The sequence below is a fragment of the Manis pentadactyla genome, chromosome 1, assembly GCF_030020395.1.
Source record: "Manis pentadactyla isolate mManPen7 chromosome 1, mManPen7.hap1, whole genome shotgun sequence".
Classification (NCBI taxonomy): domain Eukaryota; kingdom Metazoa; phylum Chordata; class Mammalia; order Pholidota; family Manidae; genus Manis; species Manis pentadactyla.
The window spans coordinates 181,677,409-181,696,067 of NC_080019.1; the positions used below are offsets into that span (position 1 = coordinate 181,677,409).

Genomic DNA, 18,659 nt, shown 5'->3' on the forward strand with positions numbered 1-18,659 from the left:
TAACAAATTTTTTTTAGTTGCTGGGATGTAATGTGTTTGGGGATATGAATATAATTAATAATAGTAATAACTGATAAAAACTAATACTTATTTTGCTCTTATTTTATGTCAAGCACTATTCTCAGTATTGTGTATGAATTACCCTACTTAATCCTCAGGACCAGTTTATGAGGCTGATGATGTTACTATTTTCTTACACCATAGATTCTGCAGCTAGGGTGTAGAGAAATTCAGCACGTGGGTCATGGTCACCCAGTAGTGATGGAACTGAGTCTGTCCCTATAGGTCTCATTTAACCATTCTGTTTCTAGGACATATTTCAGGGGTCTTTCAAAGGAGGTGGGCATGTTCTGAAAAGCTCTGGTTTGAGTAGGTTAAAATCTTGAAATGCTAAGACAGTGCCTTTATTTAAAGGGTAGTGATTGATTTATAAGTGTAATTCTTTTTAGCTCCTTGAATTAATTTTGAAAATGTGATTTTAGAAATAATAACTTTTATTCAGTAAGTTTGGGGAGCTCATTCTTAATGGCTTTCTTGACTTTATTAGATTTTTTCTAAGGAAAATAACTGTAAAATTTAAGATTCAATAGTATATGTATCAATTTTATTACTTTTAGAGAGTGAGTAAAGGAATTCTGAAAGCATTTGGTAATTCTACTGAAAAATTGGATGAAGAACTAAAAAATAAAGTTAAAGGTAATGTCTGGCTTTTTTAACTAAAACACTATACTTGAATTCTGCTGTACCTTAGCACAAATTGCTGGCATATGTATTTCAAATCCATAGTTACTAACATATAATTTCTTTTTATCACTGCTGACTTAAAAAAATTACTCACAACTCCAAAGGTGGACATGTTAGAAAAAAATGACCTTTAGTTGGGTTCTTTTTATACAATATTGTGAAATTTGTAAAGATGTAAGATGACATCACAATTTTTCAAAAGCTTGTATTTCTAATTAACAGTGATATTGTGTGAATGACACTTGTCTGTGTGAGTTGTCAGTAGCTGATTTATTAATCTTAGAGCCAACTGTTATTTTGTATAGCATTTAAAAACTTAGTACAGTTTTGTCCAATACTTTCTGTGATGATGGAACTCTTCTATATCTGTGCTGCCCAATATAATCACCACTTGCCACATCTGGCTATTGAGTCCTTGAAATGTGACTGGTCCAACTGAGGGGCTAATTTTTATTTTTATTAATTTAAGTGGCCACAAGTGACTAGTGACTACTCTATTTTGAAGCACAGTTTAGAATCAACACATAGCAGCTGTTTGCCTCCTTGGTGTCCTTGAGGGTCTGGCTAGTAACAGAGAATCATGCCTGCTGGCACTTTGTGTTATAAAATGTGTTTCTGTATAAATGGACACCTATCATTTGAGTAAGGCTTATAAATTTCATGTATTTAGAAAACTGGGTGACCAGCTGGTAAAGTTACATCACTTTATTCTAAACTTGCCAAGATTATTTTTGGGAACATTGAAAAATAAAAGGAGGATTTTTATCTGAAATGTTTTCCTGAGGTTTTTTTTTTGGTTTGGTTTTGATTTTAAATAGAGTTTAGTCTTAAGAGTTCATAAAACAAGTTACACGCAGTCTCTCCTTGTTGCTAAATATTAGAATGTTAGAGCTAGAAGTGAGCTAGAAGATCATCCAGCCTAGCTCAATCTGCTCATTTAAAAGTGGAGATATTGATATATAGAAAGTCTCACTGACTCACACGGTTTACTTTCCACTGACTAGAGCTTGGATAAGAACTTTTTTCTGTTTTGTAAGATGTGATTATGTTAAATTATGTTATGCTCAAAAGTGTTGTATATACTGCTGACTGTATAGCATAAACATAAAAGTATGGTAATTATGAATAGTGGAGAACAAGTCTATGGGATAGGAAATTAAAAATAGAATTTTAGGGTTAGGTAAGTAGTTTTAACTTACTTAACTAATTATATAAAGGTAATTGGTCAACTTTTTTTCTCCTTATAGATTATGAAAAAAAAAAAGCAGTACCAAGTTTTGTGGACCGCATCTTTGGTGGTGAACTAACTAGTACAATAATGTGTGATGAATGCAGAACTGTAAGTAGATGTAGTGTGGACTGGATTTATTCATTGATATTAGTAGAGTATAGTTTATCAATAGTTTCTTTCAAAAACAAATGTCTATTTTTATAAGATGGTCTTTGCAAACATGCAAATGTGCATAATTATTCTCGATTTATGATCACTTCATATACCTGGACAAAGTTAGTTTAACATTTTAATTTATTTTCCCTAACCCAAAGTTCTCAATACTGTGTAACTTTTCATTTTCTTAAGACTTTATTTTAAACCTTAGTTTCTCCCTGCTCCACTCTGCTGATTGTACCATATACTGTTTAAAGTGAATCTTTTTCTTCCTCTTACATTTTCTTTTTTGGTTGGTTAAGGTCTCCTTGGTTCATGAATCTTTCCTTGATTTGTCTCTGCCAGTTTTAGATGATCAGGTAAGACTTACGGAGTTTATTTTATTTAAGTAGGTTTTTTTTTTTCCCAGTGTTAGATTTTATGGAGGAAGCCTGTTACCTTTCTCAAATTTGTATATTACTAGCCCTTGGAGAAGTTTTTCTTAATGTATTTGAGATAAAAGAATTTTAAAGATTTGAGTAAAGAATAGGGTGATTGCTTTTTTTTTTTAAAAAAAGAGGATGGTGTATCTGGAATTCTTTGTAATTAACCTCATTAGTGTACATTCAGGAAAGTATTTTCTTCATATTTAAAGTTACTATTCATTTTCATTACTTAAGACTAACCACAAATCCCTTACAGTCTTAAGTTCATAAATGTTAATATAGATTCTCTTAGTTTTAAGCCATACTAATCTGGTTCCTATCAAATAGTAGTAGAAAAAAAGAGAACGTGTTATGGATATTGAATAGGTCATTATTCAACTTATTATGAATTAGGGTCCTTTAATCATTGTTACTTACTGATTAAAGTCAAAGTCTTACCAAACTTACTTTATTACCTCTTTCTCTACAACTATCATTTACATGCAAAGAAAGAAGAATAAACAGGATACCTGTAGTAGAACATTCCCATGTAAATGACTTGCAAACAGAAAGTGCATTTAGAAATGGACATAATTAAAGCATGATACAGCATGTATCTAATACAGTTCATTATATTCCCTTCTATCATACTTGCATGTGAAGTTGTCTTCTTTACTGTTTTGTTTGTTTGTTTGCTTGTTTTCTCAGTATGTGAAGATTGCTTGGTAGTAATTGAGCTGAATTAATTTATCCTGGATACATTTTCAAACATTTTAGAAAATAAATTTAGTGTAAAACAGGAGTAGAAAAATATTTTGGTAACATGAAATCTCTTCACCAAGCAGCAGTTGTAGAACTTTATTTTGGGCCTATATTTTCTCCATGTTTTAAGAGTGGTAAGAAAAGTATTAATGATAAAAATCTGAAAAAGACAATGGAGGATGAAGATAAAGACAGTGAGGAAGAAAATGATAACAACAGTTACATAAAAGAGAGAAATGATATTCCTTCAGGAACGAGTAAGCACTTACAGAAAAAAGCCAAGAAGCAAGCCAAGAAGCAAGCGAAGGTGAGCAGACAGGAAGAATGCCATGCTCCCTGATGTGTAGTTTCTGTTGTTGAGTTTGAAGTTGGAACCATTGGTATGTGTGTCTGTGACTTTGCATAAAAAAAACTTTCCTTTGGCAGTTAGAGACCTAGCTCACTTGTCTGCAGGGAAATTGCTTTAAGTAAATGCGAAAAAAAGGTGCTTTTTCTCCCAGTCCTGCATACTTATAACAACTTAAAAAAAAAGTATCATTGATATACAATCTTATGAAGGTTTCACATGAACAGCATTCACCCATATTATCAAGTTCTCACCCCCACCCCCATTGCAGTCACTATCTATCAGTGCAGTAAGATGCTATAGAGTCATTACTTGTCTTCTCTGTGCTGTACTGTCTTCCCTGTGACCTAACCTATGTTGTGTTTGCCAATTATGTTGCCCCTTAATCCCCTTCTCCTTCCCTCCCCACCCACACTTGCCACCCACTTTCCCTTTGGTAACCACTAGTCCCTTCTTGGAGTCTGTGTTGAACCTTCAGTTTTGCTTTGTTGTTACGTGCCACAAATGAGTGAAATCATTTGGTGTTTGTCTTTCTTAACCTGGCTTATTTCACTGAGCATAATACCCTGTAGCTTCATCCTTGTTGTTGCAAATGGTAGGATTTGTTTTCTTTTTATGGCTGAATAATATTCCCTTGTGTATATGTATCACATCTTCTTTATCCATTCATCTATTATTGATGGACACTTAAGTTGCTTCCATATCTTGGCTGCATATGTCTTTTTGAATCTGGGATCTTGTTTTCTTTGGGTAAATTCCTAGGTGTGGAATTCCTGGGTCAAATGGTATTTCTACTTTTGGTTTTTTGAGGAACCTCCATACTGATTTCCACAATGGTTGAACTAATTTACATTTTCACCAACAGTGTAGGAAGGTTCGCCTTTCTCCACATCCTCTCCAGCATTTGTTGTTGTTTGTCTGTTGGATGTTGACCATCCTAACTGGTGTGAGGTGATACCTCATTGTGGTTTAAACTTGTATTTCTCTGATGATTACTGATGTGGAGCATCTTTTCATGTGCCTGTTGGTCATTTGAATTTCTTCTTCGGAGAAGTGTCTGTTCAGATCCTCTGCCCATTTTTTAATTGGCTTATTTGTGTCTTGGGGTTGAGGTATGCGAGTTCTTTATACATTTTTGATGTTAACCCCTTATTGGATAAGTTATCTACAAAAATATTCTCCCATACTGTAGGATGTCGTTTTGTTCTGCTGATGGTGTCCTTTGCTCTACAGAAGTTTTTTAGCTTGATGTAGTCCCATTTCTTCAGTTTTTATTTTATTTCCCTTGCCTGAGGAGGTGCATTCAGGAAAAAGTTGCTCATATTTATATTCAAGAGATTTTTGTCTATGTTGTCTTCTAACAGTTTTATGGTTTCATGACCTACATTCAGGTCTTTGATCCATTTCAAGTTTACTTTTGTGTGTGGGGTTAGACAGTAATCTAGTTTCATTCTCTTGCATGTAGCTGCCCAGTTTTGCCAACACCAGTTGTTGAAGAGGCTGTCATTTCCCCATTCTATATCTGTGGCTCCTTTATTGTACATTAATTAAACATATATCAGTGGGTTTATATCTGGGCGTTCTATTCTGTTCCATTGATTTATGGGTCTGTTCTTGTGCCAGTACCAAATTGTCTTGATTACTGTGGCTCTGTAGTAGAGCTTTAAGTTATAGTGCATAATCTCCCCAGCTTTATTCTTCCATCTTAGGATTGCTTTGGCTATTTGGGGTCTTTTGTGGTTTCATATGAATTTTAGAACTACTTGTTCTAGTTTGTTGAAGAATGCTGTTGGTATTTTCATAGGAATTGTTTTGAATCTGTACATTGCTTTAGGCAGGATGGCCATTTTGACAATATTAATTATTCCTGTCCATGAGCATGGGATATATTTCCATTTATCAGTGTCTTCTTTAAATTCTCTCATGAGTGTTTTATAGTTTTCAGAGTATAGGTCTTTCACCACCTTGGTTAGGTTTATTCCTAGGTATTTTATTCTTTTTGAGGCAATTGTAGATGGAGTTGTTTTCCTGATTTCTCTTTCTGCTGGTTCATTGTTATTATATAGGAATGCAGCAGATTTCTGTGTATTAATTTTGTATCATGCAACTTTGCTGAATTTAATTATTACTTTTAGTAGTCTTTTGGTGGATTCTTTAGGGTTTTCTGTGTACAATATCATGTCATCTGCAAACAGTGATAGTTTAACTTCTTCCTTACGAATCTGGATGCCTTTTATTTTTTGTGTTGTCTCATTGCTGTAGCTAAGAACTCCAATACTATATTGAATAACAGTGGTGATAAGTGGGCATTCCTTGTCTTGTTCCCGATCTTAGAGGAAAAGCTTTCAGCTTCTTGCTGTTAAGTGTGATGTTGGCTGTGGGTTTGTCATATGTGGCCTTTATTATGTTGAGGTACTTGCCCTCTGTACCCATTTTGTTGCGAGATTTGATCATGAATGTTGTTGAATTTTGTCAAATGCTTTTTCAGCTTCTATGGAGATGACCATATGATTTTTGTCCTTTTTGTTGATGTGATGTATGATGTTGATGGATTTTTGAATATTGTACCGTTGTTGCATCCCTTAAATCCCACTTGGTCATGATGGATGATCTTTTTGCTGTATTTTTGAATTCAGTTTGCTAGTATTTTGCTGAGTATTTTTGCATCTATGTTCATGAGGGATATTGGTCTCTAGTTTTCTTTTTTTGTGGTGTCTTTGCCTGGTTTTGGTATTAGAGTGATGCTAGCCTCATAGAATGAGTTTGGAAGTATTCCCTCCTCTTCTGCTTTTTGGAAAACTTTTAAGGAGGATGGGTATTAGCTCTTCTTTAAATGTTTGATAAAAGTTAGCAGTGAAATCGTCTGGTCCAGGAGTTTTGTTCTTAGGTAGTTTTTTTTATTACCGGTTTGATATCATTGCTGGTAATTGGTCTGTTCAGATTTTCTGTTTCCTCCTCGGTCAGTCTTGGAAGGTTGTATTTTTCTAGAAAGTTTTCCATTTCTTGTAGGTTATCCAATTTCTTGGCATATAATTTTTCATAGTATTCTCTAATAATTTTTGTATTTCTGTGGTGTCTGTAGTGATTCTTCCTTTTTCATTTCTGATTCTGTTTATTTGTATAGACTCTTTTTTTCTTGGTAAGTCTGGCTAGGGGTTTCTCTCTTTTATGTTCTCAAAGAACCAGCTCCTGGTTTCATCCTTTTGATTGTTTTATTCTTTTCAATTTCATTTATTTCTGCTCTGATCTTTATTATGTCCCTACTTCTACTGACTTTGGGCCTCACTTGTTGTTTTTCTAGTTTCATTAATTGTGAGTTTAGAGTGTTCAGGATTGTTCTTGTTTCTTGAGGTAAGCCTGTATTGCTGTATACTTTCCTCTTAGAACTGCCTTCACTGTATCCCACAGGTTTTGGGCTGTTGTTTTTATTTGTCTCCATATATTGCTTGATTTTTTGTTTTAATTTGTTCATTGATCCATTGACTATTTAGGTGCACGTTGTTAAGCCTCCATGTGTATGTGAGCTTTTTTTTCCTTGCATAATTTTTTTCTAGTTTCATACCTTTGTGGCCTGAGTATCTGGTTGGTATAATTTCAATCTTTTAAAATTTATTGAGGCTCTTTTTGTGGCCTAGTATGTGATCTATTCTGGAAAATGTTTCATGTGCACTTGAGAAGAATGTGTATCCTGTTGCTTTTGAGTGGAGTGTTCTGTAGACATTTATTAGGACCATCTGTTCTAATACGTTGTCAGTGCCTCTGTCTCCTTACCTATTTTGTGTCTGGTTGATATATCTTTTGGTGTGAATGGTGTGTTGAATTCTCCTAAGATGAATGTGTTGCATTCTGTTTCCTCCTTTAATTCTGTTAGTATTTGTTTTGCATGTTTAGGTGATCCTATATTAGGTGCATAGATATTTATAATGGTTATATCCTTTTGTTGGACTGACCCCTTTATCATTCTGGAATGTCCTCCTTTGTTTCTTGTTACTTCTTTGTTTTGAAATCTATTTTGTCTGATGTAAGTACTGCTACTCCTGCTTTTTCTCCCTATTATTTGCACGAAATACCTTTTTCCATCCCTTCACTTTTATTTTGTGTATGTCTTTGAGTTTGAAGTGAGTCTCTTGTAGGCAGCATATAGATAGGTATTGTTTTTTTAATCCATTCTCTTACTCTGTGTCTTTTGATTGGTGCATTCAGTCCATTTACATTTAGGGTGATTATCGATAGGTATGTACTTTTTCCAATTGTAGGTTTTAGATTTGTGGTTACCAAAGGTTCAAGGGCACCTTCCTTACTATTTAACATTCTGTCTTAACTTGCCTAGTTCAGTATTTCAAACACAATCTAAAGGTTCTTTTTTTTTTCTCCCTTGTTGTTCTTCCTTGTCCATACTTTATATATTAGGTGTCCTATCCTGTACTTTGTGTATTCCTTGACTAACTTTGTGAGTAGTTGATTTAATTTTGTATTTGTTTAGTAATTAATCGGTCTAGTTCCTTTACTTTCATTTATGGTGGCAGCTACTTAGCCTTAAGAGCACTTCTGTCTAGAGCAGCCCCTTTAAGATATACTATAGAGAAAGTTTGGTGGTGGTGAAATCCCTCAACTTTTGCTTAGCTGGAAATTGTTAATGCCTGCTTCAGATTTAAATGGGAATATTTCCAGGTGGAATATTGATTGGAGGCCCTTCTGTTTCATTGCATTAAATATATCATGCCACTCCCTTCTGGCCTGTAAGGTTTCTGCTGAGAAGTCTGCTAATAGCCTGATAGGGTTTTCTTTTTAAGTGATCTTTTTTTCTCTCTTTGGCTTCTTTGAATACTTTCTCCTTGTACTTGATCTTTGCCATTTTAATTATTATATGTCTTGGTGTTGTCTTCCTAGGGTTGCTTGTATTGGAAGATCTGTGTACTTCCATGATCTGAGAGACTATTTCCTTCGCCAGATTGGGATGTTTTCAATAATTATTTCCTCAAAGAGACTATCTCTCTCTCCTTCTGGAACCCTAATAATGCAAATAGTGTTCTGTTTGGACTGGTTACACAGCCATCTTTTTATTCTTTCATTCCTAGAGATTCTTTTTTCTCTCTGTCCCTCAGCTTCTTTGTATTCCTGTTCTCTAATTTCTATTTCTTTTACTGTCTCCTCTACTTCATCTAATCTGCTTTTAAATCCCTCCATTGTATGTTTCATTTCAGATACTGTATTTTTCAAAGTTTCTCTTTGTTGATGTCCTCCCTGAGATCTTGAATATTTTTCTGTAGCTCTGTGAGCATGCTTATGACTTTTAATATGAAATCTTTATCTAAAAGTTTGGTGATTTCAGTTTCACCAAGCCCTCTTTCTGGTGTTTTTTCTTGTAATTTTGTTTGGACCAAATGACTTTGCTGCTTTATTTTTTTAGTGTTTCCTATGGAGTAATAACTTTGTGTAAGGCAGTGCTCTCTAGGGGGCAGAAGCTCTACTCTCTGGGGCTGCCATGTGCCTGTAGCAATGGCATGGGTCATAGTCGAGTGGAACTGGGACCTGTCAGTATAAAAGAGCTCAGCTGGGAGGGTTTCCTGCCTTCTCAGCTGTAATGCCTGCCTCCACTGCCAGGCTGTCTGCTGTGTGCACAGGGAAGAGCCTCTGTGCTATACTCCTGTAAGCTGCCTTGGGTGGGGCCACTCTGGCTGCTCTGATGCAATGAGGGGGTGGCAGGTGAGTGGGAGGGCAACTGCTGGAAGCAGCAGAAGGCTGTGTACCACAGTGGGGGACCTCGAGGCTGTGTTGCTAGCTAGGGGGGTGGAGCGTCTGAAGCTCCTGAGTGTTCCCAACCTACTGGGCTGAGCATGTTGGATAGGTTTCTCCTGAGCAGCGAGCTCTGTGTACTCTTTGCCCCTTTAGCGCCCCTATAACTGCTGGGAAGTCCTTCAAACTGCCCACCTTTCTTTTGTCCCAGCGTGGCTGGTTGTGTGCATACCTGTTCTATACAAGCGGCTGGAATCTCAGTCCGAGTGTTCTGCCTGTCATTGCTTTCCAACCCCACTAATCTCCAGAGCATCATGTAATGTGGGTTTCTGCTCCTGGAGCAGATCTTCAAGGTTGGGTGTTCAGCTGCTTCGTTTTTCTTCTTGCCTGTGGCTGGGGTGGGGAGAGGGCTTGGGTCCCACCGGATCTTGGCTTTGCTACTTTACCTTTTTCTGTGAGGTCTTCTTTTTTTCTCTTGATGTAGGCAGTCTGTTCTGCAGTCTTCAGTTGCTTTTTCAGGATTAGTTGTATTTGCTATATTTTTGTGTTTTATGTGATTTGGAAGTTTCTGTTTTTCTCATGCTGCTGTCTTTTTTCCGAGTCTACTTATAACAACTTAATAAAAAAAAGTTCATTTTTAACAATGTTTTGAGTTATTAATATGTTGACATTCAAAAGTAGTACAGTAAAACTCCCCCTCCACTCCTTTTTATGATATAGACAATCACTTTCATTAGGCTCTTATATGTTCTGTTGGAATTTCTTTTGGAAAATATGACCAAATACAAATATGGGGTCTTGTTTTTCCTTCCTTTAAAAAATTATACACAGTGTTCTGTAGCTTTTTTGTTTTTCTGTTTCTAGTTAGATTCTTGGAGATTTTTCTGTTTTAGGACACAAGAATTCTTTTTTTAACAGCTGTATAGTAATCTGTTGTATAGATGTACCATGGTTTATTTAAGCATTTTTCTATTGGTTTAAGTGGTTTGTAGTCTTTCACTATAATGGCCATTGCTACAGTGAATAACCCCTATACATATGTCATACATAGGGTACATTTTGAGAAGAGGGGCATTTGAAGTTTTAATAAATATCACCTAATTGCCCTCCACAAAGGTTGTACCAATTCATATTCCCACCAGTAACACAGGAGACTTCCCATTTCTCCTTATCCTTGACAGCAGTGTGTTATCAAGCTTGGGGATTTCTGGATGGAAAATACGTCAGTGCAACTTTATTTTCCATTTATTTCAATGTAAGTGAAATAAACATGTTTTAATGTTTAAGAGTCATTTATTTTTCTTTTTGAAGTATTTACTTATAACCTTTCCCCACTTTTCTTATACATGTACCTCTATTTTTATCTTTAACACATCATAAGATTTGTGTCTTGTGTTCTGTATACTGTCCTCAGCTTTCTGGTATTACAGATTAGCCTCACCAGGGACTCTCCTTTCAATTACAAAAACAATGCTAATCCCTTGCATCTTTAAGCATTACAGTGACAGGAATCTTGATGAAATGCCTTTTTCTCTTCTACTTGGAAATAGGCTGCAAAGGGCAAAGAAGGCACCTTTATGGGATAAAATCCTTCACTGTCCTCTATTTGTGTGGCTTCTTTGTTTCTGCTCTGATCTTTGGACATTTGTTTCCTGAAATATTTTGCTCTATCCCTCTGTCCAAAGCAGTTCTATATTTTGCATTCTTGAGTTTTCCGTTTGTTTTCTCCTCCCGGAAACCTTAACCCACTAATGGTAACTCACATGGACACACCCCTTCCTAGTGCATATGTAGTCAGTTTCACCTCATGTGTAGTGCTTGGCTGCTTGGGTCCAGTAGTCTTACTTTCTCCCTTGGTCACATCTCTTAGAACAGAGACCATGTCTTGCACATTTTTATTTGCCCCAGAGTGGTAATTTGATGATTGGTTATTGGTTTATTCCTGCTAATCTGTTGTATAGATGTACCATGGTTTATTTAAGCATTTTTCTATTGGTTTTATTTAATTAAAAGAGAATTAAAGAACTCTCTTATAATTTATTTCATCTTTGATAGTTAAAAGAACTTTTAGGAAGAGAATTCTTGGAGTATATTCTTCTTTATTAACATACTTATTTTTTACTGAAAAGCAAGAAAACATGATGTGGTATATGTACACTCTTTCTCTTTTTTTTTTTTTTAACACAGAACCAACGAAGGCAACAAAAAATTCAAGGAAAAGTTCTTCATTTAAATGATATCTGTACCATTGACCATCCTGAAGATAATGATTATGAGGTTGAAATGTCACTTCAGGGAGAAGGGGATATTAAATCCAACCATAGTTTACAAGAGGAAGTTATACATAAAGAATATTGTGTTATTAATCAGAGGGATTTGAATGGCCGAGAAAAAATGATAGAAACTGTAAATGACAATCAAAAATCCACAGAGGAAGTAGATATGAAAAATGTCAATATAGATAATAATTTGGAGGTTTTGGCATTTTTTCCCACTGAATGTACTCAGAATTTAAATGGCACCTACCTGAAGGAAGGGAACAATGGAGAAGTGGACATTTCCAGTGGTTTCAAAAACCTTAACTTGAATGCTGTTCTTCAACCTGATGAAATAGATATAGAGATTCTGAGTGACAGTCATACTCCTGGGACCAAGTCATATGAGGTTGTAAATGAGGACCCAGAAACTGCTTTCTGTACTCTTGCAAACAGGGAAGATTTCAATACTGATGAGTGTTCAGTACAACATTGTTTATATCAGTTCACCCGAAATGAGAAACTTCGAGATGCAAATAAACTGCTTTGTGAAGTATGCACCCAGAGACAGTGTAGTGGACCAAAGGCAAATATAAAAGGTATTTAGATTCTCTTACAGAAAGTATGTAAAATGTTCAGGGGCATATTTTGCACCGCATAGGTGGAGTACTCCTATTTTAATTGTATCTGGATTTGGACAGCATCAGTAAGTTCCCTCTTTTGTATAAATATTTTAATAGATAAGCAGTACTTCATTGAAGTGGCTAGTAAGTACTGTGGAATCCCAACAGCAGTTAAAGTGGGACAGCTTGCTCTCCAACACCTCTCCCTGTGGGTAAAGCACCCTCCTAGGATGTTATCACTACAGGGTCCTTCCACATAGTGGCTGTTACTTTGTATCCTCAATTTCCTATCATCATTTGTGATGGTTCTCATCTCCTCTGCACCCAGGAAGCCACAAAAATTCATCAGTGTACTAAAGTGACATGACTGTCACAAAGTATTGGGAGGACAGGGTTTTCTTACAGTCTCCCCTCAGATATGGAACAGAAAGATACTGGTAATTCCATTCTCCCCCTTTTTCTTTTGTGGTTGGGTAAGTGGGACAGGGAGAGATCATGGATTCCTAAGGATTCTTACTAGAATTGTTAAAACATTTAAAAAGTCTAGCTTTTTATTTACATGTTGAAAAAGTGAATTGTGTCGATTTTGTAACAGTCCTGTTGGCTTTAGAGCAGGCATAAACTATGGTCTACAGCCCGAATTTGGCTTGCTGCCACCTGTTTCTGCATGATCTTTGAGCTAAAAATGTTTATTGGTGAATATTCAAAAATGATTTGATGGTAGAGAATACTAACTTTGAACCCCTGTTATTAGGTGTTATCTCCAAAATAATTCCATTTTTCTCTTCAGTATACTACAGTCATATTCAATTATTATATATTTTGAATTAAGTCAGTAAAAATTTCCAATACCTACAAAATATCCTTGATGTTTTCCTGTTGGTCCACAGAGCCTAAAATATTCATCTGGTTCTTTCCAGAAAATTTACTGATCCTTGCTTTAGATATTTGAAATGATTTTATAGCAAATCTCAGTGCTTTAGAGGTCTAAAATGATTTTCACATTGCTAAAATTTCTTCTTTTAGGTGAAGGAAAACATGTTTACACCAATGCCAAAAAGCAGATGCTAATTTCTCTTGCTCCTCCTGTTCTCACTCTTCATTTTAAGAGATTTCAGCAGGTACCCCCTTGTTTATTACCCAGAATTTAAGTATTTAACACCTGCTTTATATGTTAATTATGCCAACATATTACTGTATTTCTTTGGTTTTCTGTTGTATCTTAATTCTAACTTGAGAGTAGAAAAGTGAAGAAATGTTTATAGGTAAGACAAAAGATTTGATGGAGAAGGTGGAAGAGAGAAATTAAGGCACAATCCTTCTTTAGTTGTACTAGTATTTATGTTAATCTTTTTAGTAATATTAGCAATCTTACTTTAATCTTTATTTCAGGTGATAAAAAAGACCAGTTTACTAGCTGTATCTCACACTTAAGAAATTTAGTGATGTTTTTGTTTTGTATTATCTTATATTGATATAAAATAAAGACATTGATACCTTGGATTTTCATCATTTTGTTGACCCTGTCTTGAAGACTTTTGCTATAAGCAGGGCACATTTTAAACTCAGTTCCAAATTTCATTTCCAAAGTGCCTTTAGAATGCTTGTCTGCCTTTAGTCGGTATGGGCTTGTCTAATTGGATGGGTCTCTATGCACAATTCACTGAGCTCTAGTAGGGAGTGAGGCAGTGTGCTTCATAGAAGCTATTTTGCTATAGCATGTTTTAAGCACTCAAAACCTGTGGTCTAATCTGGCCTTTCTGGGTAGCTAAAGCAGAAAGACTGAGAATTTTCTCACTGGAGCAGCTTTCTTAACGTGTTAGTACATGTGTTGTGCGTGGACTTAGCAAAAACAAACTAACTTGGAGTCAGTCAGTGCCCACGAAGAATACAAAGATTGAACTAGGATTGGATGTTCATGTTCTTTTGGGCATTGGAGTAAGACCACAGTTTACCTAATGTGTACAGCTTTTCCAGGAAAAGAACTCAATCCATTATCTTTCTTTTTCAGGCCGGTTTCAATCTACGCAAAGTTAACAGACACATAAAATTTCCGGAAGTCTTAGATTTGGCTCCTTTTTGTACCCTGAAATGTAAGGTATGTGAAAGTGGTCTTTTTGGGAAAGTCCCTTTTAAAGGGAAATTATAGTTTACCAAATACTTCAATAGCTGCTTACTGAAGTATGAAGTTGGTAAGTACTGAGTAGAGTGGGTTTTTGATCTTTGTACCCCATCATTTCAAGGTCTGATGAATCGTTTTGTACATTAGGTTATTTCAGTTCAGCATTTTTTTAAACCCTATATTGTTCAGACATTGTCTTGGTTGCTGAGAGTACCTAACTAAAGGTAAGCAGATATGTTAATGGATAATCTTAATTTAGAATGGGTGAGTTTTAATCTTGGTATGCACAGAGCTTGAGTGGTATGCACTTAACCCAGTATGTTGGGGGTTCAGGGAAGCTCCGTGAAGTAGAGCTGCTTCCACTACCAGTTAAAGCAGTAAGTGTTAATGTGAGGAGTCAAGAGGGAACGAGTTAGTGTATTACCTAGGATACTTGCTGAAGCATACAGGCTGGATTTTAGGAGGAAAGGACTAGTTGTAGAGAAACTAGTTAAAAAGCTATTGAATTCAGTCAACAGATGATGATGGCTTCAACTAGGGCAGGACCAGGGGAGACTGAAAGAATATTCCAGGAGGTAAAATTAATGAGACTGATAACAGTTGGTTCTGGAAAATGAGGCAGAAGCCTTGAAATGGATTGATGAGGGCACAGAAAGAGTTCAACATGATTCCTGGGGTCTGGCTTGAGTGAGTAGGTAGACGGTAGATGAGAGGGCCATAAACTGAGGTAGTAAATACAGGAAGAACAAGTTGGGAAGAGGAGAAAGGACAATGAGTTTAGCTTTGGATACATTGCATTTCAGATATTTTTGAAATATTCATGTGGCTATGTATAAAGTATTTTGATGTACATATGAGAGACCCAGGTTAGGCCTGGAGGTGAAGATTTAGAAGTTAATATGTAAGTGGAGGTTGAAACTATGAGAGGGTAAGAGCTTGTGTGGAGAGCAGGGAAGAGAAAGAGAAGAGATGGTGAATGAGAACTCTGGCGACTGGGTGGAAGAAGTGTAGGTAGAAGAGGACACCACCAAGAATCTAATGAATTTCCATGTTGAGGAATTTGGAGAATCAGAGAAGCTGTACTGTTGTACTGTACTCAGATTTAAAATACTTCATCATGAACATAGTTAGACTTCATGTACAAAATTTGAAATGATGGAAATTCTCCCTCCCTCTGAATTAAAAATTCTCCAGGAAGGGTATTTCAGAGCTGGTGGATAGAGTGAATTACTTTTAGGTTATCACAATAGGGTAGGGCCACTTTTGTTGGTAAATAGAAATACCTTTGGTTGGATTAGTTTGAACACAGGGTCATCAAGAATCCATCTTTTGCTTAAAATGCCATTGCCCTGTGTTTAAGCTTCAAGGAAAAGACAAAGCTCCCTCCGTGTCAGACTGTCAGAGAAAAAGACTACAAAGTATTTTAATGAATTAGACAATATAAAAGACATGGCAAAATTTTCAAGAAATGTTGGTAATTTTAGTGAAGAAATGAAGCTGAGAAAAATGAATGAGAGTATTGGAAATAAAGCATGTAGATATATTAGAGGCTTTGTTGAAAGGGAAAAGTGGTGGATCATGCAAGGTTTTTTTTTTTTAAGTCTGGGTTGTCTACAAATCTAGAAGTAGCCTACAAACTCTAAAGGAAATCTCTAAGTTGAAAATATGGAAAAGAGAGATAATTGAGCAAGACGGTAGAGAAGGCTGGAAGGGCTGGGATGAAGACTTAAGTGGAGCATCATCTCTGAACAAGGAGAAGGTGCTTCACTTTCCTGACAGTGGGCAACTTGTAGTTGGGTACATTGTGTATTTGTCTTAACTTCCTGAAGTGAGAGTTGGTCATCTATAGGAAAAAAGAGTTGGGGGATAAGGACAGGCTAGACGAGTGGTGAGGTTTGGGCCAGTTGCTGTGAAGGACATCCATGGAAGAGGCAGCTAAGGACAAGTTACAAGATGATGCTAACAACAGAGGATTCTGACGACTCAATGAATTACTGATTGGCAGGGTTACATAATTTTGTTTCCTAGCAATAGTGGTAGTCTGGGTGTGGGCTTGGGAATTCAGTGGGGTTTTGTGATGAATTTGATGTGGTGGTAAGGCTGGTGATGGGTGTGAGATTACTTGTAAAAGTGATACATGTGGTCAGGGTTCTCAGCTTCCATGTGCATATGAATCACTGGGGATCAGTAGGTCTGGGTGTGGGCCTGGGATTCTGTGTTTGTAATAAACACTCAGGTAATGCTGCTGTAGCTGTTCCACTACTATTTTGAATAGTGAAGATAAAGACTTCATGTGAGAATGGGGCCAAAAGAGGCTTTGTTAGGAGGCTGGGAGAAAATGAGGATTGGAAGATTCTGTTAGGTTAAAGAGTATAGCTGAGATGAGAATTGGAAGAATGGGAGAATTGTGGACTGAGACTAGAAAATTAGTAAGATTTCTGACATCAAACAGTTCTGAGTCATGACCAATTCCAGAATATAGTACTGGTTGTGAATTGGCTCTCATGGAATGGCAGTGACATTCCTGTGAAGCTCACCGATGGAAAGTGAAATCCCTAAGTGGACAGTGATGCCCATTCGGGAAGACTTTTTATAAGAGAACATAAATAAAGTGGCCCCCAACTTGGAGAATGCCTTTCCCCATTGCCAACCAGCGCTATAGCATACGGGACCTTAAAAGAATAAGCATTCTCCACTTGAGGTGGTTGAGAGCTTGCATGTGCTTCTCACCAAATTCTTTGGGGGTTATTTGGAAATGTTAAGGGGTAGTTTTTGGCATGTCTTAATGCTGTCCCCTTGCTGTTACAAGCTTACCTTCTGGGCAGGAACTAGAATGTTAGAGTAGTAGTTGAGCTACTTTGGAATTGTTTGATCCCAAGACTCCCAAAGAAACCGGCAAGTTTAGATCCCAAGACTTCCAAAGAAACTGGCAAGTTTAGTTCAGTTATTTAAGTATTTGGGCCAGGAAGCTGATTATAGCAAGTGGCTGCTGGCTTACGGTTCTTCTAGCAGATAAATGGTGACTTTCCAATGAAAACCTAAGTGTGACACTGCTCAGGCTGAGAAGAGCAGTCTGGTTCAGACTCATGATTTCCGCATTCTCAGAGTAAAGGTTAGAGACCCTTTGCATAGTTTAAAATTACCTTGCCGATGGCATTTGTATAAATGGGACTAGAACTAACCTCTGACTTCTATTCCTTTTCAAAGAATGTTGCTGAAGAAAATACAAGGGTACTATATTCCCTATATGGAGTTGTTGAGCACAGTGGCACCATGAGGTCAGGGCATTATACTGCCTACGCAAAGACAAGAACTGCAAATAGTCATCTCTTTAATCTTGTTCTCCATGGTGATATTCCACAAGGTAGGATGTCTTAGAAAGTACTGGTATTCAGATCTATGGCAAAACCAAAAAATAATGACTTTGAATCTTCGTTTATTTTAATTTTACATTGCCTCTTGACAGATTTTGAAATGCAGTCAACCAAAGGGCAGTGGTTTCACATCAGCGATTCCCATGTGCAAGCTGTACCTACAACTAAAGTCCTGAATTCACAAGCGTACCTCCTATTTTATGAGAGAATACTATAACAATTTCAAAAAGTGCTTTCTCTAGAAACATGTTTATGGCTTTTATAATGGCTGTAATAATAATAATAAAGAGGTAAAGACTATATCATGTTCACTTAAAATTAAGTACCTGCCAGAAAAAAATCATGTTTATTGAAATACTGAAGGAAAAATATACAGTGGTTTTGTATTGTTGTAGTGGTTTTTATTCCTGCTTCCAGTTTCTGGAAAGGATTCTGAATTACTTAAGTCCTCTGTGCTTAAATATGTCTGGGTGGTGGTTCACAACACAACAATAAACTGACTTACCCCCAAGACTTGTTTTCTTACTTGAAGACTTAAAGTTGCATTGACTTAACCCTCCGGTAGGTAACACTTTAGTTTCAGACTGGCTGTGTTAACGTAAAAAGCATAGCTATTTGCTGTTGACAGCAGTATATAATTGAGAGAAAACACACATATTAGTAATTCTTCTGATGCCATACAGTATGCATAAGCTGGAGTATAGGCTTAACTCTTCACTTACTATATATAGTTATGACCCAAGGTAGATACTCTTGGGACTCTGTAAATATTAGGTACCAGGTCTCCTTAATACCAGCATGCCAGAGAAAGCCTGTGAACTGTCACTAGTAAGTTCCTTTACCCAAGCCAGCCAGTATTTCTGAGCCATATGTGACCCTAAGAGCCTTGGGGAGTCCAAGCCTGTC

At 36.5% G+C, this 18,659-nt stretch overlaps 1 protein-coding gene across 7 annotated transcripts in view; it reads left to right on the forward strand.

Annotated features, from left to right (window-relative positions):
* Nucleotides 1-18,264, forward strand: part of USP16 (ubiquitin specific peptidase 16) — a 31,141-nt gene extending 12,877 nt beyond the window's left edge. For 6 of the 7 annotated variants that reach the window (XM_036926293.2, XM_036926296.2, XM_036926297.2 and 3 more), the window contains 9 exons: nt 618-696; nt 1,992-2,083; nt 2,434-2,490; nt 3,428-3,604; nt 11,567-12,233; nt 13,284-13,378; nt 14,269-14,355; nt 17,587-17,743; nt 17,846-18,264. In XM_036926293.2, coding sequence (XP_036782188.2) covers nt 618-696; nt 1,992-2,083; nt 2,434-2,490; nt 3,428-3,604; nt 11,567-12,233; nt 13,284-13,378; nt 14,269-14,355; nt 17,587-17,743; nt 17,846-17,970 — 1,536 coding nt within the window. In that variant the 3' untranslated portion in view covers nt 17,971-18,264. The remainder of the gene's footprint in view (nt 1-617; nt 697-1,991; nt 2,084-2,433; nt 2,491-3,427; nt 3,605-11,566; nt 12,234-13,283; nt 13,379-14,268; nt 14,356-17,586; nt 17,744-17,845) is intronic. The other variant, XM_057503801.1, reaches the window with a different exon arrangement.
* The last annotated feature ends 395 nt before the right edge of the window (nt 18,265-18,659 follow it).